General features: G+C 44.7%; 1 protein-coding gene and 1 pseudogene across 1 annotated transcript; both read right to left on the bottom strand.

Moving 5' to 3' along the window:
* Window positions 1-24,995, bottom strand: part of LOC134485036 (sperm motility kinase Y-like) — a 319,058-nt pseudogene that overhangs the window by 66,387 nt on the left and 227,676 nt on the right.
* On the bottom strand, window positions 10,336-14,468 carry 4930488N24Rikl (RIKEN cDNA 4930488N24 gene like). The gene is made up of 3 exons (XM_001065293.7): window positions 13,865-14,468; window positions 11,211-12,803; window positions 10,336-10,496 (listed from the first exon to the last, which is right to left on the bottom strand). The coding sequence occupies exon 2, from the start codon at window positions 12,574-12,576 to the stop codon at window positions 11,254-11,256; it is 1,323 nt and encodes a 440-aa protein (XP_001065293.4). The 5' UTR covers window positions 12,577-12,803; window positions 13,865-14,468; the 3' UTR covers window positions 10,336-10,496; window positions 11,211-11,253.

The raw sequence follows: 24,995 nt of genomic DNA, 5'->3' as shown, positions 1-24,995 counted from the left end.
CTGTACACTCTTTTGCACTGAGGTGCAGGTAATATAGATACAAGGGGCAAAAGGGGATGGGCACGTGCGTGCACACACAAACACACACACACCCACACACACACACACACACACACACACACACACACAGGCACACACATAGACAAACACCCAGATTCATACAAAACACACTCACGTAGGAACAGGCACACACATACTTACACACAAGTAAACCTGGAAAAATGCACATCACACACACACACACACACACACACACACACACAGGGACACACACACACACAAAAGAAGTGGTACACACATACAAACATACACACAAACAAACCTGTAAACTCACACACTCCTACATATACTGACAAACACACAAGCGAAAGTGTACACACACTCACACACAGGCAAATCTGTCAGCACACAATCTCTTACACACACTGATACATACACATATACACAGTACAGTAAAATCCAATACAACCACACACAGCTCACAAGATACAAACAAGTCGCAGAGGGCTCCACTCCACACCTCCTCTCAAAGCACTCAAAGAAATCCAGGCCTGGCAACAGCTTAACATCTGTTGGCTGGGACGCCTCACAGTCGCTCCTCATTAGGTCACAATAGGACCTGTCATGACATGGTTGGGAAGGGCTTCAAGGCTCTGGCTTCTGTGGGCTATGGAGAGATTTAAGGCTTTTAGAAATCAAAGCCTATAAGATGTTTACCTCTCCTCGGTTCTCTGTTTTGAATGTTTTCTATGCCTCCTGCTTCAAAGTCGTCATGTCTACACTCAGGGTGTCACTTTTTCATTGAATTCTGAATGATTAGCCTCAAACTGATGGTACACTGTTAAAAAAAATAAAAAAAAACAAAGCTGTGTTTCTAAACTGACCCATCAAGATGACACTGATTTCATAAATCCTCAGAAAGGCTCTAGGTTATCATCAAACACCTGAGACAAAGCTGCAGGGATAGGCAGAGCACTTGCCTCCCAAGGGTAAGGAATTGAGTTTCAATCCCCAAAACCCCCATCAATGTTGGATGCATCAGCAAAGCCCAAAAGCTCAACATCTGTGGAGTGGGGAGGGGTTGGGGCTTGAAGACAGGTGGTCTGACATGCAGGCGTGAGGACCTGTCAGAGGATGGCCTCTGACAGGACATGGGGTAGTGGTATGCATGGACACCTAGGCACATAAGGGGGTATGCATACACAGGCAGACACTTCCTATACACAGAGGTTGGCATGATGTATAGAAAACCAAGTCCATCCTGAGTGTAGGGCTCACTTTAAATATTAAGGTCCAGTGATGGAAGAGGCATGTATGAGGACAAGGAGCCCTGTGCAACCTGGGGCCAGAAGGAACAGAGTGGCTATGCTGACACAGTTGAAATGAATTCTCAATCACAGTCTGTGACAGCCAGGTCACAGGACCCAGTCTGCTGTGTTATTTGTGAGCAGCCAGTGCAGCCAGAAGCTAACTATTGAGCACTGACTGGCCCAAGCCCAGAAAGGGTCTCTGTTTCTCAGATTGCTGGGGGCAGTGCAGTGTGTAGCGCTTTCCTTCTGAAGACTCTTCTGGGGTTTGGAGTCCCCTGTAGAGGACTCTCATGGCTGCAGACACTAAGCCTGGGAGGAAAGATCCTCATCTGTAGAGTTCACTGAAAGGCCTGAGAGCAGAAAAGGAAAGAAACAGCAAAGTGTGCCACCTCTGCTCACTGTGGTTCAGCTTCTGCCTTTGCAGCTGAGCTCAGGTGCCCTGGAGTCCTCCCTAGCCTGAGTCAGTGATCTCAAGTTTAAGTCCCTACTTCCTGGTTTGTAGTATCAAACAAAGCACAGTTTCAGGCAAGAAAAGCTGTGAACACCATCTAGACATTGTTGTCTACATTTGAGGGGGACTGTTGAGCCCCAAAGGGAGCAAGGGTTACAAGGTCAGGTATTATAGGAATGGCCAGGGTTGGAATCCAAGTTCCAATCTCCCTTTGCTCTGGGCAGAGGGTAGGCCTGGCAATTGGTTCCTGCTGTGTACATGGGGAGAATCAAAGGGTCTTATGGGATCGCTGGCACAGACCTGCCCAAGCATGGCTTAGGGAGCCTCACACCAACTCAATATTTGATGTGTTCCCAGTTTTGTCTACCACCCTCAGCTGTGTGCCATTTTCCCTGCCTCCTGCAAGGGACCCTAAATATCTTCCTATAAAAGGCGATCAAGGAGGAGTTGCACAAGGACAGGTGGGGCTCTGTGGGGAGGTTCACATGGGCTAACACATTAGAGGGCCACAGTCCCTGGATTGATGCTGGATGGACACCCTCCTCTGACAACCAACAGAGAGATCTTCACAGAGATCAAGAGAAGGCTTCTCTGAATAGCTGTGCAGAGCACCTCCGATTCATGGACTTAGGACTGACACCCATAGGATGCTTTTGAGGAGCCGATTGTGATCAAGGGCTCATCTGCCTGGGTCCATGTGCCTCTAGAGATGAGCCCAGGACTTGGCTGTGGCTGGTTATGGGGTCAGATCAGAGGATGGGAGGGGGATGGTCCTTGGCTCCTGGGAGTAGAGCAATTTTTCTTTCCCTGCCCCTACTTTTTTTGCTTTTCTTTCCTTGGCATAAGGAGGGACTGGAAGAAGTCTGTCTATGGGGAGTGAGGCTGGCTGGGAAACTGCTCGCTGTTCTACATTGTCATGCAGCTGGGGGCTTGGGGTTGTTGGCAGGATAACCTCTGCACCATTCCAGTCTGCTTCTCTCCACTTTATCCATGCATCCCTGTCCCTGCGCTGGGAGACCTGGATACAAAAGTCCCACCTGTGGCTTCCAGTCCAGGGATGGAGTCCCTCAGTGAATGGATTCCAGATGGTTCTGTGTAAAGCTGCATCGAACAGGGTAGTTACTGAACATGTGGGTACATGGAGGAGGATACTGCACTGCACCCACCCACATTTCATATAAAACCAATCCTCATGCTCTGGTACTAATTGGTTCTTTTTATACCTTTCACCATTTTTGCTATTCACTGTACTGTTAAGGGTGAATTTTCATTGTTTCACTTCTGCAAAAAGACAGAGTTTAGCATTGGAGACTCCCTACAGCCTGGCTGGAAGGGAGGCCTTCACCCATGTGTCCTTCTAGGAAAAAGCTCTTTCATAGGATGCCTCCCTGAGTCCCAGGATGTGTGGAGGGCTCTGTGCCCTACCCAGGGTTGACCTCAGTATATTAACGGGAGCAGAGGCTTCTCTCTGATAGAACAGTACCACCCTCCTGCAAGATGTCTATGATGGTTTGTATATGCTTAGCTCAGGGAGTGGCAATATTAGGAGGCGTGGTCTTGTTAAAGTAGGTGTGTCACTGTCGGCATGGGCTTTAAAACCCTTTTCCTATCCACATGCAAGCCAATCTTCCCCAAGCAGCCTTCAGATGAATATGTAAACCTCTCACTTACTCTGGCACCATGACTGCCTGGATGCTGCCATGCTCCCAGCTTGATGATACTGGACTGAGTCTCTGAACCTGCAATCCTGTGTCCATTAATGTTGTCCTCATAAGAGCTGCATTGGTCATGGTGTGTCTGTTCTCAGCAGTAAACCCCTAATGCGACAATGTCCTTGTTCCCTACTCCAGCTTCCTGGCTATAGAAGCTTCACACATGAGCGGCATTCTCTTGGGATATGGGCCTAATAGGCTCTAGGCTGTCTGCTTGATCTGAGAGTGCTAGGACATCCTGCTCCTAAGGGCATTGTTACTGTTCCCATGCAATACTGTGAAAACATCAGCAGGCTCCTGCTTTCTTACCCCCCTGAACACAATGTTGCCTTTTCCAGGAGTGGATCCAACATATCTCAGAACCTCCTCAGGAACTATGTGTTTCCCAAGGATTACCTGCACTTGCTTACACACCCCTATTCTGTGTCCTGAAAACTTTTCAAAGCCCATTCATCTGAGACTGGTGAGTTCAGGACAGTAGTCCCAAGTGTCTTGTCCTACGCTGACAGTTCATTCTCATGAGGCATCACTTACCCTTGACAGAGGATTTTTCCAAGGGGCATTGGATGTGCAGGAGAATTGTGTGTGCTGACTCCTGTCAGATCAGCACAGGATACCATCAAGGCCCCATTTGCTCTTGATTTTGGAACTCATGGTCTTGGCACTGTCTTGTTGTTATTTAGGTCCATGTCAGTCCCTAATTGAATTTTAGCATGGGAACCCAGGGCAGGTGTCTTCAAAGATATTCCTAGTATGGGCCACATCTTCACCTTGCCAGACATAAAGCACAACAAAACACCAGGCAGGCAGAGAACCCTCAGGGGCTGGAACTGGCATGTTCAAACACTCTGGCTTGACCTTGGCCAGCACAGATTCAGAGAACATCTTCTATGTAGGAAGATCTCCTTCCTCCTCTCAGAGTTTAGGACATCTAGAGGTAGGCTAAGGTGCTGGCACAATGTGAGCAGAGGCAGCACTCTGGGCTTGCTCAGTGTCAAAGCTTCCCTGCCACCCCTGTATCACAGTCACATCAGCCCATCTCATGAGAATTCTAGGGCTGCTGATATCCTGGATGAATAATCCATGTTCTGCTGCTAGTTTCTTTGCTTCCACATGGACAACTGAGAGAAGGGATTGATTAAGTGTAGGTGAGGAAGCCCTGCAAATATCTACTTGGTGTTACCAAAGACAATGGGTTCTGACTGGCAAGATCTTTGAATTAGATTTTGAAAAATGCCACCTAGGAACAGTTAGTAGGTACTCTCAGGAAGGTGCAGCATGTTGGGCACAATGGGTAGGATCCCTGAGGCTGGTGCAGTGGGCCAGGGTCGTTGGGGCAGGTAAAACTGAGTAGGAAACGTGAGCCAGGAACAACCGGGCAGGGACCCTGGTCCAGTTACAACAGAGCAGGAATCCTGGGGGAGATGCAAGGGGGCATGAATCCTGGGGAAGGGATCTTGTAGTTGTGGCCCTGTGGCATATGCAACTGGCAGGGACCCTGGGGCAGGTGCACTGTGACGTGCACCCAAGCTGGAATGTTCAGACAGGTGTGTGTTTGCTTCATGCAGCTGCTGTCTGAAGTAGAGAACACTGGCAACTGCCCCAGAGGGGATTTTGGGAACTCCTTCCAAGAATCCCTTAGCTCCTAACTGAGAAGCTATACATTCCACAGATGGACCTTTATTGAGATGAGCAGATTCTAAGGGAGCTGCCTTGAATGAACAGCCAAAGAAAGCAGAAATGAAGAACAAGCACATGCAGCAGACATGTTCAGTGTGTTTTCGACCAGAAAAGTAGGACTGGAAGAAACTGATTAAGTCAAATCACTTCTCTGTCTATCCATCCATCCATCCATCCATCCATCCATCCATCCATCCATCCATCCATCCACCCACCCACCCACCCACCCATCCATCCATCCATCCATCCACCCATCCATCCATCCATCCATCCATCCATTTCCCTGAGGGAAGTCAGCTTTTATTTCTGAGAAGGTCAAAGCAGCGCTCCCTTGTGGTGACAATGAGGATTGCAGGCAGTGAGATAAGTGGGTATTTATTTATTTATTTATTTATTTATTTATTTATTTATTTATTTCATGATCTGCGATAGATTGCCACTTGTGGCCAGTCCCCATCTGCATCAGCTGTACCATAAACCCAGTCTCAGTGTGACACAGAAAAGGCCTAATTGGAAAGTATGTCCTCTCTCTAAGCGACACTGTATAATAACATACTCTGGACTGCAGGTCAGTCAAGGCCTGTGTTTAGGAGACTTGTGGACAGATGAATGTCTGTGAGTCTGGACTTAGACTCTGTGGAGGGCTCAGGTCACCTGACTGTCCTGAAGCTTCCCACTGTGATTTATTTCCCTCCTACAGAGCCAGACAACTGAGCAAATGCATTTCCTGGTTATCCACTAATCCTCTTACACTGTGTAGTGTGTTCAATCTCAGGGAGGGCCTGGGAATCTGAGAGACACCACTGAGCCCCCTGGGCCTGGCTGACTCAACCTGAGGCTACTCTGTGTGTCTTCATTTTGCTCCACCTCCAGAGACCTCAAAAGTCAGCAGTGAGCTTGCTGAGAGGTCAGGAACCTCCATATTGGCCCAAGAGCAACTGTCCTCTTTTGCAGGGTCATCCACAGAGCTTGTAATTCTGATTGGTGCAACAGTCAGGAAGAGTGAAAGATGTCATCTCCCAAGGACAAGTGCTGTGCTAGTGGACATTGAGGAACTTCAGGGATCAAAGCCTTCCCCATTCTTCTCCAGCCTCTCTTGTTCTTCGTTGAGATGTTTCCTGAAGATCTAAAAGATCCAGGCAATCCATGACATGGGTTTGAACATAATCTCGACATTTTATTCATTGCCTGATAACTAAGACTAGGTAAAATTTATTTATTTATTCATTCATTCATTCATTCATTCATTCAATCAATCGTTCGTTATGCATATGTACAGGGTAGCTGTATTTAGAAAGACCAGAGAGGGCATCAGATGTCATTAGAGACATTTGTGAGCCTCCATGTGTTTGCTGGGATATGAACTCAGGACCTCTGAAAGAGCATTCAGTGCTCTTAGCCACTTATCAATCTTTCCATTTTCCAGGCTAACTTTTTTACTTCCAATAATGTCTTCTTTATTCATGTTACATCCTGATCCCAGTCACTCTCCCTCTTTTCTTCCCAGTCCCACCTTACAAATCCTTTCTACCATAATGCTCTCCCTTCTCTTTGGACAAGGGGAGAGTCCCTGGGTACCACACCACCCCGGGACATCTAGTCCCAGGTGGCCCGAGCACATTCTGCCCCACAGATTTACAATCAGGCAGTCCGGGTATGGGGAACAGATCCAATGGCAGGCAACACAGACTGTGACAGTCCTGGATCTACTTGTCAGATGACCCACATGGAGACCAACTGCAGATAGCAAACCCGGCTCTGGGGTTGGTTGCACAGGCTCTAGCATACTCCATGGTCCAAGGTATCTGACGGTAGGGGACTTCTTGTAGTGTTTTAACCCAACCACTTTCCTTGTCACTCTCCCCCCACTCTTCCACAAGACTTCCCGAGCTCCATCTGAGGATTGGCTGTGGCTTTCAGCTGCTGAGTGAAGCCTCTGGAGACAGGTGTGCTACTTTTCTGTCTGCAAGTAAATCAGAAAGAATATCATAAATAGCGTCAGAGGTTGTGTCTGTCACATGAGACAAATCTCACTTTGTGTCAGTCATTGACTGGTTGGTCCCTCAATATCTGCTTTACCTTTATCCCTGCACACTTATTGGCAAGACAGATTTCGCGTTGAAGGTTTTGTGAATGTATTGATGTCTCCTTCCTCTTCTAGAAGTGTTTCTTGTTACAGGAGGTGGCCATTTCGTTTTCATGCTCTGGTAAGCCTGCAAGGGAGGCTTTGTGTTGGGTCCAGTAGTTAAAAGCAAGACCTGGGAAGAGGAACGGCAGAGTTGTGATCTAGGACTTCCTGCAGCAGCCAGCTCTGGGTCCTGGGAGCCTAGGCAGGCTTTGCAGTCATAGAGCTCCATCCACTGCCCAAGTCCCATCCTGACACCTTCTCCATCTCTATTACAGACCATTGTAATTCTGGCATAGTCGCTCTGTCCTGGGCCCGATAGGCCATCCTACCCTGGAAGAACAGAGAGTTCAAGGACGGCCAAATTGCACTTAAGCAAACTTGTTCTCAGACTGTGTGGTTGCTCTGTCTTAGCTCTCATAACACACTTTCCTCTACGATGCCTTAGGCTGTATCCTCCAAGCATCCCACCATGCATCAGCTCCATATTCTGACGAACCTACCTTAGGGTCCCTGATAATTCCAGATACTTTAATGTTCTCCCAGGATGGACTGTGGCCTCCGGTGTGGCTCACATTGATCCTAGAAGTTCTTGGGAGCCTCCATGCCATGGCATAGGATGTCTCTGAATCCACACTGGCCTGAGGGATTCCATCTGGCACAGGATTCTCTCCCTATTGTTGAATTTTGGCTCTTACGTTTTTCAGGAATGGCTCTGCATGTGGTCAACACACACTACCCTGGAAGACCAGAGTTCAAGGAGGGCCAACTTTCACTTAAGCAAACTTTTTCACAGAGTGTGTGGGTCCAATCAGCAGAGAGTAGCCTCCACATTGCAATGATGTGCAAACTTCTGCCTTTCAGCCATGATGGACTTTAGGATCTACCCTGAGGACCCTCCACAAGCCACAGGTGGGTGATGTGTAAATTGGGCATGTTATTGGGTCAGGTCTTCAGTGCAGTGCCTTAAGCTGACAGCCTTTTGGGAGGGCATATGCGTCTCTATTAAATGAACTGGTTCCACTGTTGGCCTGGAGTCTGCTGTGTCTGCCGCTCATGCTCTCCTCCAAGTCTAAAACTGTCCCTAACTCTCCTTGACTGGCTGGACAATCAGTCTTCATACCAGTCTAGAGCCATTCTATAAACACAGAGCCCAGACTGTCCTCTGCCGACGTTTAACAGGGCTGCTGGTTTAGTGTCCTGGGTTCCCTATGGGGGTGCAAACTCAAGTTTCTTAGGTCCCTATGTGTCTGACAAAAAGCCTTTAGAACAAGGTAGATGTGAAGAAATCAGGAAATAAACTCCTGCAGTACTTCATGTCTACCACTGGAGGGCTCTACACTTGTCTGGTCCTGGTGTGCTACTCAGCAAACCCTCTCACTGGAAGGCTCTGTGCCTGAAGCCGAGAACCTCTGCTAAACACAATGTTACCAAGAAACTGGCTGTATCTTCATGGCAGCCTGTAGAAGATTCTCCACCACCCTGAGGACCCAATTGGGAAAACTTAGGTAGGCAGGGTGTGGGAGCCACCAGGGCTGTATGGAGACCTTACCCAGAATTTAATCTCCAGCTGTGCATTCCGATTAACATGACCCACACTCCTATGAAGGTCTCTGGGTGGCTCCTGATGAGTTGGGGGATGGGGGAGGACAAGGAAGCTGGGTCAAGACAGAAGCACTGTCCTTACTCACGGCGTCTGGGCTTGTTCCTGCCCTAACTGGGAAGCAGGAACGAAACACCCACTCCTCATGGGACTGTCCGTAATGAGGCCAGCTCAGGATCTGAACTGTCAGCAAGAAAGACAGGAGCTGTATGTGCCACAAACCAGAGCACAGTGTCCCGCATAAGCCCATCTCTCAAATGATGCCATCTCCTCCCCAGAGTGGCTCCAGTCTGGGTTAGGAGTGGGTCATGTATTCCGAGCTCTCTGCTACTCCTGCAAACACAGCAAAGGTGCCTTCTCATGCTCATCTATACTGAGCCTAGGGAGCAGCCAGAGGTCATACTCATGGGAATTCAGACTCAGTTCAATCTGCTATCCTGTAGCCCATGAGTCTGGACTCAACTTTGGTGGTCAAGGCCAGTGGTTTTTTCCTGGACAAGACTTTGAGAATGTTAGTGACACATTGTATGCCCTTGGCTGGCCTTCACTCTAATAGCCCTGAGTGACCATTCCAGCCTGCCCTCAGGGATTCAGATCAGCTACCTGTTCCTATAGCTCACCTCCACTGTAGTTCATGTGTCCTGGCTGCTGCAGCTGCTCCAGAAGCTACCAGATGTCTTCCCACAGAATCCTGTAGTCCCTGTGGGCTCATCCACAGACATCTCACACTCTCCCTGCTGGGAGTTAGGCTGGATGCCTGCTGTGTGGGAGCTGCCTTGCCTTGTGGAGCAGAGTCAGAAGCAGTGGAGGAGATGTTGTCTGTTGCTCTTAATGTCCTCAGTGCCCAGGGCTTGCCTGTGGTGTGGTTGTGGTCCAGCTCCAGTTAATCACTGATATAAATTCAGCCCGTAGAAGCTGCGTACCCCATGTGGCACAGGGAGGACCATGACTGAGGGGGAACCATGCAATCCAGGACCCTGTTGGGATCAGGGAATATTCCAGGTCCCCTCTCACGCAGGATGCAAGGCTAGGGGCTCTGTGTGCCCTGACACAGGGGCATGGGACCGTGACTCCCATGAAATGCTCCTTCATACCTATTACATCATCAGCTTTGAGAAGGTCTTCCTCAGTAAGAACATACCACACTGCTTGCCTCTGCCATCTGGCTCTCTTTTCCAGGGCTGCATGCCCTCAGGAACATTGACATGTCTTCTATGAAAATTAATATTCTGTTAAATCATTTTGATAAACAGTTCTCAGCATGATATCTGTGTCCAGAAGTAGTCATCAGCAATTGTCACGGGGACAGGGAATCAAAATCTTCCCCCTGCTCTTCATCCTCCTCTTTCTCCTCCTCTTCCTTCTCTTCCTCCTCCTCCTCTTCTTTCTCCTCCTCTCTTCATCTTCCTCCTCCTCCTCCTCCTCCTCCTCCTCCTCCTCCTCCTCCTCCTATGCTCCTCGTTCTCCTCCTCCTGCTGCTGCTGTGCCTTTGCTGCTTCTGCTATTGTTGCTACTCCTGTTGCTGCTGTAGTTTCTGCTGGTGTCTTTTCCATTGCCATGTGTCTGAAATCACCTACTGTTTATACTGAGGACATGCAAGAATTTCCAGATGACACTGTGAAATAGACAAGACAATTTATTCCAAGCAAAAAAGACAGTGAGGTAGAATTCTTAGCTTACCATTTTGGGCTTTGATTTGCCTTACTATATTATAACTTCTTTTTTCTACTTCTCAGTTGAGGTCATTGAAAGAAACCATTTAGAAATATTACCTATAAAATTCAATAGATCACTGGGTCTTAGGAACAAAAAAAAAAAACCAGTATGCAAAACAAAATGCATGCATGCAGGATTCTGACCATCAACTATAACCCACAAACTAGGTTGTTGATACTTATTCAATGACAAACCTTGTTAATTAGTTTTGAGGCTTAATGGAATTGGATGTTACATTTGAAAACATCAGACTCTGTTCTGCAGCACTTGTGATTGATGACCACATGTGAAACGATCAGTAGCCCCTGGAGGAGTCCATGAGCCCATGACCCTCTTGTCCTCACCCTGTGGGAGCTATTGGCCTAAGGGGGAGCTGGAGTCCATCTGAAGGGATGGGCCAACTAGAAAACTCTGTAGAGTGTGGAACTCATCAATCCTATTGGGTCCCTGCTGGGAAGAGGAGAAATCAAGAAGAGGGAGAAGGCTTGGTGTTGGGGAAACCTCATAAAGAACTTAGAGCAGATACAAGGTAAGAATTGTGGGGAAAATGGAAACCAGAGACAGAGGTAGGACCAGCATAGAGCAAACTGAAAAAGACAAAGCACAAAGGTACCTGGGCTATGCCTGCTGCTTGTTCTCTGGACTCTCCCTGTGGCTCATTTCTGGGGGGAGATTCTGTTCTGCCCCAGGCGAGGTTTCTTTCTCCTTGGCATGCAGCAACACAGCTTTATCAGGGCATTTGCTATATTCCTGGTCCACCCCTTAAAACCTCTGTGCCGGACCCTGCTGGGGATGGGCCTATCCTCAAATGGGGTTCTGTGGGAGAGTGGGTTGTCTTCTTTGATTTCCTTATTGCTACTCTTCTCAGTGAAGATGCTTGTTGTTTGAATGCATGGGACACTCACGGCACATTTGTGATAGTGGTCCTGTGTAGGTGTCATCGGTAGAGGCCTGAGACGACCAGCCACAGTGGATCTTTTGCCTCCTTTTGGATGAGCATTCTGGCCATAGTGAGATACGTGACCATGGGAGGATGACACCCGCAAGGTGCCAAGGACTGGCAGGCTTCCACTCCTCTTTGGTTCTAATCTAAAAGCAGCAGCAGGATCAAGGCTAGGAAATGGGGCTACAACGGGACTCACTTGCTGTGCCTGGGCTGTGCAGCCATCCCCCTGGAGAGCCTGCTTTTGTAAAAAGAAATAAGTTGCCATTTCCTCATTATATTTTCTTTGTTTTAAAGAGTGTTTTACTACAGAGGCTTGGAATCCAATGCTTTTCATGGCATCCAAAATGGCCGGGTCTGGTGTGAGGGGAAGCATTTCTTCATAGGGACCTATCAATCCATTCCAGTGTTCTTTGAACCAAGGGTGTTTCATCGCCTTTCTTGCTGTTGGTCTAAAGTTGGGATTTACCCTCATTAATTTACTAAGGAGGTCCTCCAGTTCTTTTGAAACCCCACAGGGAGCAGGATATACCCCTGCCACTACTTGTCTTTGCAGTTCTTGGATGATCACTGAATCAAATGGGAGCTTTCCCACTACCATACAGTACAAGACCACTCCTATAATCCACATATCATTCTTCGGCCCGTCATACCGATGGCCAAGGAGGAGTTCAGGGGAACCAAAAGAGTACGTGCCGCAGTGGTGGTTTAGCATTTTTCCAGGTTGAAATTGGGTGCTAAGCCCAAAGTCGATGACTTTGACCTTTTTGTTTTTATCAGTCATTATATTGTCTAGTTTGAGGTCTCGGTGAACAATCCCCTTTCCATGGCAGTAGCTCACTGCTGACAATATCTGTTCAAATATTTGCCGGGCCTCATCCTCCTCTATGTGCCCTGACTCTCTGATGTACTTGTAGAGTTCTTGGCCTTCCACCAGCTCCATTATGAGGTATATTCTCGTTTCCTTTTCAATAACTTGTATGAGAGACACTATGTTGGGGTGGTTGATCTTTCTCATTATGTTTGCTTCCATCATGGCTGGCTGGAACCACTGCTTGTCCTTTCGCAGAACTTTGACAGCCACCGGGGTTCCTGTGACCCGGTGGTGGGCCAGGAGGACTTTGGCGTTGCCCCCTTGCCCAATTGTCCCCAGTACTTGTTATTGGGAATGGAAGTTGCCCTCTTCAGAGATACTGGGCTCGGGTGTAGGGGTTGGTAACTCCTCCTCAGTCTCTGTAGGCATTTTATCAGTACTAAGGCTACCTAAAAATAACAAAAATGGAATCAAATAATGAAAAAGATGGAGCAATATAGGAGCTAAAATTATACTTGTGGTACCTAAAAGAAACAAACAAAAGAAAAAGAAAAAAACAAACAAAGACAAAGTAAAAACTAGACTAGAAAAATAGAGCAAAATTATGAAAAAGTTAAGGGGAAAATATGAAGAGTCATAAGTAAAAGCCACCCAAATAACGAACCCCAAAAGAGAAAGCCAAGAGCACACACATACTAAATGCAATGATGAAAATAAAAATCGTCATACTACAATAGGATTGGGCGGCCAAAGATGGTCAATACTATGAATAGATGTTCATTGAAGAAAAAAAAACAGATGAAAGAAACGAGAGGAGAAAGAATTAGTATAAGACAAAACAAACAAATATAAAAAGCCAACACTTAAGGGAAAACTCCATTGAATTTCAGGACCTAGTGATCCACAAAAATCCACAACTCTCCAGAGCAAAATACTGAAAATTAAAATTAACCAACCACAAGGAATAAGGCAGTTAAATATCAGTGAACAGTAAACCTTAAACAAAGGCCGAAGAGTCAAAGTGTCACAAAGGGCAAATTTGTATCAAGTCTAAGCCAATGATTGCTTGTACTCAATAAATAGAGAAACAGGAATAATGTAAAAGGATGAAACCGCAGGACATTGAAAATGGAGATAGAGTGAATCATCCGACTGCAGAACCGTAAATAATCAAAGCAGTAATATAGCATGTGATAACATAAAAACCACTAAAAAATGAAACCAGCAATCCATAATAAATAAATAAATAAATAAAACAAAAAACAAAACCCCAATAAGGAAATAGCCAGTGGCGTGGCATTATGTGACCTAATTCTTTCTCTTGAAGTCATCCAAAAAAATCAATCAATCAATCAAGAAATAGGCAGCCAGCCATCTCCATAGGCCTTTAAACTGATATTATGCGGTTGGCATACCAAATGCCTGGGAGCGACTGGTCAGCCAGCCCAGATACTTGGGCAGCTGCAGGCCAGTGAGAGAGCCTGTCTTGAAAATAAGGTTGAGAACCTACCTCAGGAACAGCAGCCGGGGTGACTTCTGGCCTCTACACTCTCTTGCACTGAGGTGCAGGTAATATAGATACAAGGGGCAAAAGGGGATGGGCACGTGCACACACAGACACACACACACACACACACACACACACAGAGGCACTCACACAGGCACAGGCACACACACAGGCACACACACAGAAATACACAGAAGTGAACTTATACTCACACAAACTCTTACAAACACCCAGATTCACACAAAACACGCATACTTACACACAAGCAAACCTAGAAAAACACACGTCAGACACATACACACATACACACAGGGATACACATACGCACAAGAAGACATACACACATACAAACACATACACACATACAAACCTGTAAACTCACACACTCCTACATATACTGACAAACACACAGGCAAAAGTGTACACGCACTCACACACAGGCCAATCTGTCAACACACACTCTCTTACACACACTGATACATACACATATACACAGTACAGTAAAATTTGATACAACCACACACAGCTCACTAGATACAACCAAGTCGCAGAGGGCTCCACTCCACACCTCCTCTCAAAGCACTCAAAGAATTCCAGGCCTGGCAACAGCTTAATATGTGTTTGCTGGGCTGCCTCACAATCGCTCCTCATGAGGTCACAATAGGACCTGTCAACATGGTTGGGAAGGACTCTAAGACCGTGGCTTCTATGGGCTATGGAAAGACTTTAGGCTGTTAGAAATAAAACCCTGTAAGATGTTTAGCTGTCCATAGTTCTCTGTTTTGAATGTTTACTCTGCATCCTGCTTTAAAGTCCTCATGTCTACACTCAGGGTGTCACGTTATCTTTGAATTCTGAAGGATTAGCCTCAAACTGATGGTATAGTTTTCTTTTTTTAAAGACAAAGCTGTTTCTAAACTGACCCATCAACAGGACACTGTTCTCATAAGTCCTCAGAAAGGCTCTAGGTTATCATCAAACACCTGAGACAAAGCTGCAGGACTAGGCAGAGACTTGAGTTTGAATCCACCAAACGCCTAATGGATGCATCAGCAAAGCTCATAAGCTTTCTCTGTGGAGAAGTTAACATGGACCAACAGATTAGAGGGCCAGAGCCCCAACCCATGCTGGGTGGACACTCTCCTTTGACATCCAACACAGAGATCTTTGTACAGAGAACAGGAGATGGCTTCTCTGAATAGCTGTGCAGAGCACCTCAGGCTCAGGGACTCAGGACTGACACCCATAGAATGCTGTAGAGGAACCCTTTGTGATTCAAGGGCTCATCTGCCTGGGTCCCTGAGCCTCTAGAGATGATCCCAGGACTGGGCTGTCTCTGCTTATGGGCTCAGACAAGGAGGTGCCAGGGGATTTGCCCTTGGCTCCTGGGAGTAGAGCAGTTTTTCTTTCCCTGTCCCTGCTTTTTGAACTTTTCTTTCCTTGGGAAAATGGAAGGACTGGAAGAAGTCTGTCTATGGAGAGTGAGGCTGGCTGGGAAACTGCTCGCTGTTCTCCAGTGTAATCCTGCTGGGGGTTTGGAGTTGTTGGCAGGTTAGCCTCTCCACCATTCCAATCTGCTTCTCTCCATTTAATCCATGCATCTCTGTCTCTTCGCTTCGTGACATGGTTGCACAAGTCCTACCTGTAGCTGCCACTCCAGGGCATAAGTCCCTCAGTGAGTGAATTCCAGATGGTTCTGTCTAGAGAGAAATTGTACAGGGTCGTTGCTCAGTATGTAGGAACATGGAAGAGGATACTGCACGGCACCCAAACACATTTCATATAACATCAATCCACATACTCTGGTACACATCGGTTCTATTTACACCTTTCGCGATTACTGCTATTCACTGTACTGTGAAGTGTGAATTTTTATTATGTTTCACTTCTGCAAAGGAAGAGACAGTGTTTAGCACTGGAGATTCCAAAGGCCTAGCTGGAAGGGAGGCCTTGACACACAGGTGTGCTCCTGGGAAATAGCTCTTTCATAAAACGCCCCGTTGAATCCCATGATGTGTGGATTACTCTATGCCCTATCTAGGGTTGACCTCAGTGTGTGTGTGTGTGTATATATATATATATATATATATATATATATATATATATATATATATATTAACTTGAGTATTTTATATATATATATTTATTAACTTGAGTATTTCTTATATACATTTCGAGTGTTATTCCCTTTCCCGGTTTCCGGGCAAACATCCCCCTCCCCCCTCCCCTTTCTTATGGGTGTTCCCCTCCCAACCCTCCCCCCATTGCCGCCCTCCCCCCATATTATAGTTCACTGGGGGTTCAGTCTTAGCAGGACCCAGGGCTTCCCCTTCCACTGGTGCTCTTACTAGGATATTCATTGCTACCTATGGGGTCAGAGTCCAGGGTCAGTCCATGTATAGTCTTTAGGTAGTGGCTTAGTCCCTGGAAGCTCTGGTTGCTTGGCATTGTTGTACATATGGGGACTCGAGCCCCTTCAAGCTCTTCCAGTTCTTTCTCTGATTCCTTCAATAGGGGACCTATTCTCAGTTCAGTGGTTTGCTGCTGGCATTCGCCTCTGTATTTGCTGTATTCTGGCTGTGTCTCTCAGGAGCGATCTACATCCGGCTCCTGTCAGTCTGCACTTTTTGCTTCATCCATCTTGTCTAATTGGGTGGCTGTATATGTATGGGCCACATGTGGGGCAGGCTCTGAATGGGTGTTCCTTCAGTCTCTGTTTTAATCTTTGCCTCTCCCTTCCCTGCCAAGGGTATTCTTTTTCCTCATTTAAAGAAGGAGTGAAGCATTCACATTTTGATCATCTGTCTTGAGTTTCGTTTGTTCTAGGGATCTAGGGTAATTCAAGCATTTGGGCTAATAGCCACTTATCAATGAGTGCATACCATGTATGTCTTTCTGTGATTGGGTTAGCTCACTCAGGATGATATTTTCCAGTTCCAACCATTTGCCTACGAATTTCATAAACTCGTTGTTTTTGATAGCTGGATAATATTCCATTGTGTAGATGTACCACATTTTCTGTATCCATTCCTCTGTTGAAGGGCATCTGGGTTCTTTCCAGTTTCTGGCTATTATAAATAAGGCTGCGATGAACATAGTGGAGCACGTGTCTCTTTTATATGTTGAGGCATCTTTTGGGTATATGCCCAAGAGAGGTATAGCTGGATCCTCAGGCAGTTCAATGTCCAATTTTCTGAGGAACCTCCAGACTGATTTCCAGAATGGTTTTACCAGTCTGCAATCCCACCAACAATGGAGGAGTGTTCCTCTTTCTCCACATCCTCGCCAACAACTGCTCTCACATGAGTTTTTGATCTTAGCCATTCTCACTGGTGTGAGGTGAAATCTCAGGATTGTTTTGATTTGCATTTCCCTTACGACTAAAAATGTTAAACATTTCTTTACGTGTTTCTCAGCCATTCAGCATTCCTCAGCTGTGAATTCTTTGTTTAGCTCTGAACCCCATTTTTAATAGGGTTATTTGTTTCCCTGCGGTCTAACTTCTTGAGTTCTTTGTATATTTTGGATATAAGGCCTCTATCTGTTGTAGGATTGGTAAAGATCTTTTCCCAATCTGTTGGTTGCCGTTTTGTCCTAACCACAGTGTCCTTTGCCTTACAGAAGCTTTGCAGTTTTATGAGATCCCATTTGTCGATTCTTGATCTTAGAGCAAGAGCCATTGGTGTTTTGTTGAGGAAATTTTTTCCAGTGCCCATGTGTTCCAGATGCTTCCCTAGTTTTTCTTCTATTAGTTTGAGTGTGTCTGGTTTGATGTGGAGTTTCTTGATCCACTTGGACTTAAGCTTTGTACAGGGTGATAAGGATGGATCGATCTGCATTCTTCTACATGTTGCGCTCCAGTTGAACCAGCACCATTTGCTGAAAATGCTATCTTTTTTCCATTGGATGGTTTTGGCTCCTTTGTCAAAAATCAGGTGACCATAGGTGTGTGGGTTCATTTCTGGGTCTTCAATTCTTTTTTTTTTTTTTTATTAACTTGAGTATTTCTTATATACATTTCGAGTGTTATTCCCTTTCCCGGTTTCCGGGCAAACATCCCCCTCCCCCCTCCCCTTCCTTATGGGTGTTCCCCTCCCAACCCTCCCCCCATTGCCGCCCTCCCCCCATAGTATAGTTCACTGGGGGTTCAGTCTTAGCAGGACCCAGGGCTTCCCCTTCCACTGGTGCTCTTACTAGGATATTCATTGCTACCTATGGGGTCAGAGTCCAGAGTCAGTCCATGTATAGTCTTTAGGTAGTGGCTTAGTCCCTGGAAGCTCTGGTTGCTTGGCACTGTTGTACATATGGGGACTCGAGCCCCTTCAAGCTCTTCCAGTTCTTTCTCTGATTCCTTCAATAGGGGACCTATTCTCAGTTCAGTGGTTTGCTGCTGGCATTCGCCTCTGTATTTGCTGTATTCTGGCTGTGTCTCTCAGGAGCGATCTACATCCGGCTCCTGTCAGTCTGCACTTCTTTGCTTCATCCATCTTGTCTAATTGGGTGGCTGTATATGTATGGGCCACATGTGGGGCAGGCTCTGAATGGGTGTTCCTTCAGTCTCTGTTTTAATCTTTGCCTCTCCCTTCCCTGCCAAGGGTATTCTTTTTCCTCATTTAAAGAAGGAGTGAAGCATTCACATTTTGATCATCCGTCTTGAGTTTCGTTTGTTCTAGGGATCTAGGGTAATTCAAGCATTTGGGCTAATAGCCACTTATCAATGAGTGCATACCATGTATGTCTTTCTGTGATTGGGTTAGCTCACTCAGGATGATATTTTTCAGTTCCAATCATTTGCCTACGAATTTCATAAACTCGTTGTTTTTGATAGCTGGATAATATTCCATTGTGTAGATGTACCACATTTTCTGTATCCATTCCTCTGTTGAAGGGCATCTGGGTTCTTTCCAGCTTCTGGCTATTATAAATAAGGCTGCGATGAACATAGTGGAGCACGTGTCTCTTTTATATGTTGAGGCATCTTTTGGGTATATGCCCAAGAGTGGTATAGCTGGATCCTCAGGCAGTTCAATGTCCAATTTTCTGAGGAACCTCCAGACTGCTTTCCAGAATGGTTTTACCAGTCTGCAATCCCACCAACAATGGAGGAGTGTTCCTCTTTCTCCACATCCTTGCCAGCAACTGCTGTCACCTGAGTTTTTGATCTTAGCCATTCTCACTGGTGTGAGGTGAAATCTCAGGATTGTTTTGATTTGCATTTCCCTTACGACTAAAAATGTTAAACATTTCTTTACGTGTCTCTCAGCCATTCAGCATTCCTCAGCTGTGAATTCTTTGTTTAGCTCTGAACCCCATTTTTAATAGGGTTATTTGTTTCCCTGCGGTCTAACTTCTTGAGTTCTTTGTATATTTTGGATATAAGGCCTCTATCTGTTGTAGGATTGGTAAAGATCTTTTCCCAATCTGTTGGTTGCCGTTTTGTCCTAACCACAGTGTCCTTTGCCTTACAGAAGCTTTGCAGTTTTATGAGATCCCATTTGTCGATTCTTGATCTTAGAGCAAGAGCCATTGGTGTTTTGTTGAGGAAATTTTTTCCAGTGCCCATGTGTTCCAGATGCTTCCCTAGTTTTTCTTCTATTAGTTTGAGTGTGTCTGGTTTGATGTGGAGTTTCTTGATCCACTTGGACTTAAGCTTTGTACAGGGTGATAAGGATGGATCGATCTGCATTCTTCTACATGTTGCGCTCCAGTTGAACCAGCACCATTTGCTGAAAATGCTATCTTTTTTCCATTGGATGGTTTTGGCTCCTTTGTCAAAAATCAAGTGACCATAGGTGTGTGGGTTCATTTCTGGGTCTTCAATTCTTTTTTTTTTTTATTAACTTGAGTATTTCTTATATACATTTCGAGTGTTATTCCCTTTCCCGGTTTCCGGGCAAACATCCCCCTCCCCCCTCCCCTTCCTTATGGGTGTTCCCCTCCCAACCCTCCCCCCATTGCCGCCCTCCCCCCATAGTATAGTTCACTGGGGGTTCAGTCTTAGCAGGACCCAGGGCTTCCCCTTCCACTGGTGCTCTTACTAGGATATTCATTGCTACCTATGGGGTCAGAGTCCAGAGTCAGTCCATGTATAGTCTTTAGGTAGTGGCTTAGTCCCTGGAAGCTCTGTTTGCTTGGCACTGTTGTACATATGGGGACTCGAGCCCCTTCAAGCTCTTCCAGTTCTTTCTCTGATTCCTTCAATAGGGGACCTATTCTCAGTTCAGTGGTTTGCTGCTGGCATTCGCCTCTGTATTTGCTGTATTCTGGCTGTGTCTCTCAGGAGCGATCTACATCCGGCTCCTGTCAGTCTGCACTTCTTTGCTTCATCCATCTTGTCTAATTGGGTGGCTGTATATGTATGGGCCACATGTGGGGCAGGCTCTGAATGGGTGTTCCTTCAGTCTCTGTTTTAATCTTTGCCTCTCCCTTCCCTGCCAAGGGTATTCTTTTTCCTCATTTAAAGAAGTAGTGAAGCATTCACATTTTGATCATCCGTCTTGAGTTTCATTTGTTCTAGGCATGTAGGGTAATTCAAGCATTTGGGCTAATAGCCACTTATCAATGAGTGCATACCATGTATGTCTTTCTGTGATTGGGTTAGCTCACTCAGGATGATATTTTCCAGTTCCAACCATTTGCCTACGAATTTCATAAACTCGTTGTTTTTGATAGCTGGATAATATTCCATTGTGTAGATGTACCACATTTTCTGTATCCATTCCTCCGTTGAAGGGCATCTGGGTTCTTTCCAGTTTCTGGCTATTATAAAAAAGGCTGCGATGAACATATTGGAGCACGTGTCTCTTTTATATGTTGAGGCATCTTTTGGGTATATGCCCAAGAGAGGTATAGCTGGATCCTCAGGCAGTTCAATGTCCAATTTTCTGAGGAACCTCCAGACTGATTTCCAGAATGGTTTTACCAGTCTGCAATCCCACCAACAATGGAGGAGTGTTCCTCTTTCTCCACATCCTCGCCAGCAACTGCTGTCACCTGAGTTTTTGATCTTAGCCATTCTCACTGGTGTGAGGTGAAATCTCAGGATTGTTTTGATTTGCATTTCCCTTATGACTAAAGATGTTAAACATTTCTTTAGGTGTTTCTCAGCCATTCGGCATTTCTCAGCTGTGAATTCTTTGTTTAGCTCTGAACCCCATTTTTTAATAGGGTTATTTGTTTCCCTGCGGTCTAACTTCTTAATTTCTTTGTATATTTTGGATATAAGGCCTCTAACTGTTGTAGGATTGGTAAAGATCTTTTCCCAATCTGTTGGTTGCCGTTTTGTCCTTACCACAGTGTTGTTTGCCTTACAGAAGCTTTGCAGTTTTATGAGATCCCATTTGTCGATTCTTGATCTTAGAGCAAGAGCCATTGGTGTTTTGTTGAGGAAATTTTTTCCAGTGCTTATGTGTTCCAGATGCTTCTCTAGTTTTTCTTCTATTAGTTTGAGTGTGTCTGGTTTGATGTCGAGGTCCTTGATCCACTTGGACTTAAGCTTTGTACAGGGTGATAAGCATGGATCGATCTGCATTCTTCTACATGTTGCCCTGCAGTTGAACCAGCACCATTTGCTGAAAATTCTATCTTTTTTCCATTGGATGGTTTTGGCTCCTTTGTCAAAAATCAAGTGACCATAGGTGTGTGGGTTCATTTCTGGGTCTTCAATTCTCTTCCATTGGTCTATCTGTCTGTCTCTGTACCAATACCATGCAGTTTTATCACTATTGCTCTGTAATACTGCTTGAGTTCAGAGATAGTGATTCCCCCTGAAGTCCTTTTATTGTTGAGGATAGCTTTAGCTATCCTGGGTTTTTTGTTATTCCAGATGAATTTGCAAATTGTTCTGTCTAACTCTTTGAAGAATTGGATTGGTATTTTGATGGGGATTGAATTGTATCTGTAGATTGCTTTTGGTAAAATGGCCATTTTTACTATATTAATCCTGCCAATCCATGAGCATGGGAGATCTTTCCATCTTCTGAGGTCTTCTTGAATTTCTTTCCTCAGTGTCTTGAAGTTCTTATTGTACAGATCTTTTACTTGCTTGGTTAAAGTCACACCGAGGTACTTTATATTATTTGGGTCTATTATGAAGGGTGTCGTTTCCCTAATTTCTTTCTCGGCTTGTTTCTCTTTTGTATAGAGGAAGGCAACTGATTTATTTGAGTTAATTTTATACCCAGCCACTTTCTTGAAGTTGTTTATCAGCTTTAGTAGTTCTCTGGTGGAACTTTTGGGATCACTTAAATATACTATCATGTCATCTGCAAATAGTGATACTTTGACCTCTTCTTTTCCGATCTGTTTCCCCTTGATCTCCTTTTGTTGTCTGATTGCTCTGGCTAGAACTTCAAGAACTATATTGAATAAGTAGGGAGAGAGTGGGCAGCCTTGTCTAGTCCCTGATTTTAGTGAGATTGCTTCAAGTTTCTCTCCATTTAGTTTAATGTTAGCAACTGGTTTGCTGTATATGGCTTTTACTATTTTTAGGTATGGGCCTTGAATTCCTATTCTTTCCAGGACTTTTATCATGAAGGGGTGTTGAATTTTGTCAAATGCTTTCTCAGCATCTAATGAAATGATCATGTGGTTCTGTTCTTTCAGTTTGTTTATATAATGGATCACGTTGATGGTTTTCCGTATATTAAACCATCCCTGCATGCCTGGGATGAAGCCTACTTGATCATGGTGGATGATTGTTTTGATGTGCTCTTGAATTCGGTTTGCCAGAATTTTATTGAGTATTTTTGCGTCAATATTCATAAGGGAAATTGGTCTGAAGTTCTCTTTCTATGTTGTGTCTTTGTGTGGTTTAGGTATAAGAGTAATTGTGGCTTCGTAGAAGGAATTCGGTAGGGCTCCATCTGTTTCAATTTTGTGGAATAGTTTGGATAATATTGGTATGAGGTCTTCTATGAAGGTTTGATAGAATTCTGCACTAAACCCGTCTGGACCTGGGCTCTTTTTTGTTGGGAGACCTTTAATGACTGCTTCTATTTCCTTAGGAGTTATGGGGTTGTTTAACTGGTTTATCTGTTCCTGATTTAACTTCGATACCTGGTATCTGTCTAGGAAATTGTCCATTTCCTGAAGATTTTCAAATTTTGTTGAATATAGGTTTTTATAGTAAGATCTGATGATTTTTTGAATTTCCTCTGAATCCGTAGTTATGTCTCCCTTTTCATTTCTGATTTTGTTAATTTGGACGCACTCTCTGTGTCCTCTCGTTAGTCTGGCTAAGGGTTTATCTATCTTGTTGATTTTCTCAAAGAACCAACTTTTGGTTCTGTTGATTCTTTCTATAGTCCTTTTTGTTTCTACTTGGTTGATTTCAGCTCTGAGTTTGATTATTTCCTGCCTTCTACTCCTCCTGGGTGTATTTGCTTCCTTTTGTTCTAGAGCTTTTAGGTGTGCTGTCAAGCTGCTGACATATGCTCTTTCCTGTTTCTTTCTGCAGGCACTCAGCGCTATGAGTTTTCCTCTATAGCACAGCTTTCATTGTGTCCCATAAGTTTGGGTATGTTGTATCTTCATTTTCATTAAATTCTAAAAAGTTTTTAATTTCTTTCTTTATTTCTTCCTTGACCAGGTTATCATTGAGTAGAGCATTGTTCAATTTCCACGTATATGTGGGCATTCTTCCCTTACTGTTATTGAAGACCAGTTTTAGGCCGTGGTGGTCCGATAGCACGCATGGGATTATTTCTATCTTTCTGTACCTGTTGAGGCCCGTTTTTTGACCAATTATATCGTCAATTTTGGAGAAAGTACCATGAGGAGCTGAGAAGAAGGTATATCCTTTTGCTTTAGGATAGAATGTTCTATAAATATCCGTTAAGTCCATTTGGCTCATGACTTCTCTTAGTCTGTCGACATCACTGTTTAATTTCTGTTTCCATGATCTGTCCATTGATGAGAGTGGGGTGTTGAAATCTCCCACTATTATTGTATGAGGTGCAATGTGTGTTTTGAGCTTTAGTAAGGTTTCTTTTACGTATGTAGGTGCCCTTGTATTTGGGGCATAGATATTTAGGATTGAGAGTTCATCTTGGTGGATTTTTCCTTTGATGAATATGAAGTGTTTTTCCTTATCTTTTTTGATGACTTTTAGTTGGAAATTGATTTTATTTGATATTAGAATGGCTACTCCAGCTTGCTTCTTCTGACCATTTGCTTGGAAAGTTGTTTTCCAGCCTTTCACTCTGAGGTAGTGTCTGTCTTTGTCTCTGACGTGTGTTTCCTGTAGGCAGCAGAATGCAAGGTCCTCGTTGCGTATCCAGTTTGTTAATCTATGTCTTTTTATTGGGGAGTTGAGGCCATTGATATTGAGAGATATTAAGGAATAGTGATTATTGTTTCCCTTTATATTCATATTTGGATATGAGGTTATGTTTGTGTGCTTTCATTCTCTTTGTTTTGTTGTCAAGACGATTAGTTTCTTGCTTTTTCTAGGGTATAGCTTGCCTCCTTATGTTGGGCTTTACCATTTATTATCCTTTGTAGTGCTGTATTTGTAGAAAGATATTTGTAAATTTGGTTTTGTCATGGAATATCTTGGTTTCTCCATCAATGTTAATTTAGAGTTTTGCTGGACACAGTAACCTGGGCTGGCATTTGTGTTCTCTTAGGGTCTGTATGACATCAGTCCAGGATCTTCTGGCCTTCATAGTTTCTGGCGAGAAGTCTGGTGTGATTCTGATAGGTCTCCCTTTATATGTTACTTGACCTTTTCCCTTACTGCTTTTAATATTCTTTCTTTATTTTGTGCATTTGGTGTTTTGACAATTATGTGACGGGAGGTGTTTCTTTTCTGGTCCAATCTATTTGGAGTTCTGTAGGCTTCTTGTATGTCTATGGTATCTCTTTTTTTAGGTTAGGGAAGTTTTCTTCTATGATTTTGTTGAAGATATTTACTGGTCCTTTGAGCTGGGAGTCTTCACTCTCTTCTATGCCTATTATCCTTAGGTTTGATCTTCTCATTGAGTCCTGGATTTCCTGTATGTTTTGGACCAGTAGCTTTTTCCGCTTTACATTATCTTTGACAGTTGAGTCAATGATTTCTATGGAATCTTCTGCTCCTGAGATTCTCTCTTCCATCTCTTGTATTCTGTTGGTGAAGCTTGTATCTACAGCT

The sequence above is a fragment of the Rattus norvegicus genome, chromosome 1 (assembly GCF_036323735.1).
Source record: "Rattus norvegicus strain BN/NHsdMcwi chromosome 1, GRCr8, whole genome shotgun sequence".
Classification (NCBI taxonomy): domain Eukaryota; kingdom Metazoa; phylum Chordata; class Mammalia; order Rodentia; family Muridae; genus Rattus; species Rattus norvegicus.
The sequence above is the reverse complement of the archived record's forward strand: the minus strand, read 5'-3'. Positions and strand labels throughout refer to the sequence as shown.

Excerpts from the sequence above, each read along its gene's own strand:
- 4930488N24Rikl (XM_001065293.7), bottom strand. The coding sequence starts at position 12,576 with ATGATGGAAGCAAACATAATGAGAAAGATCAACCACCCCAACATAGTG.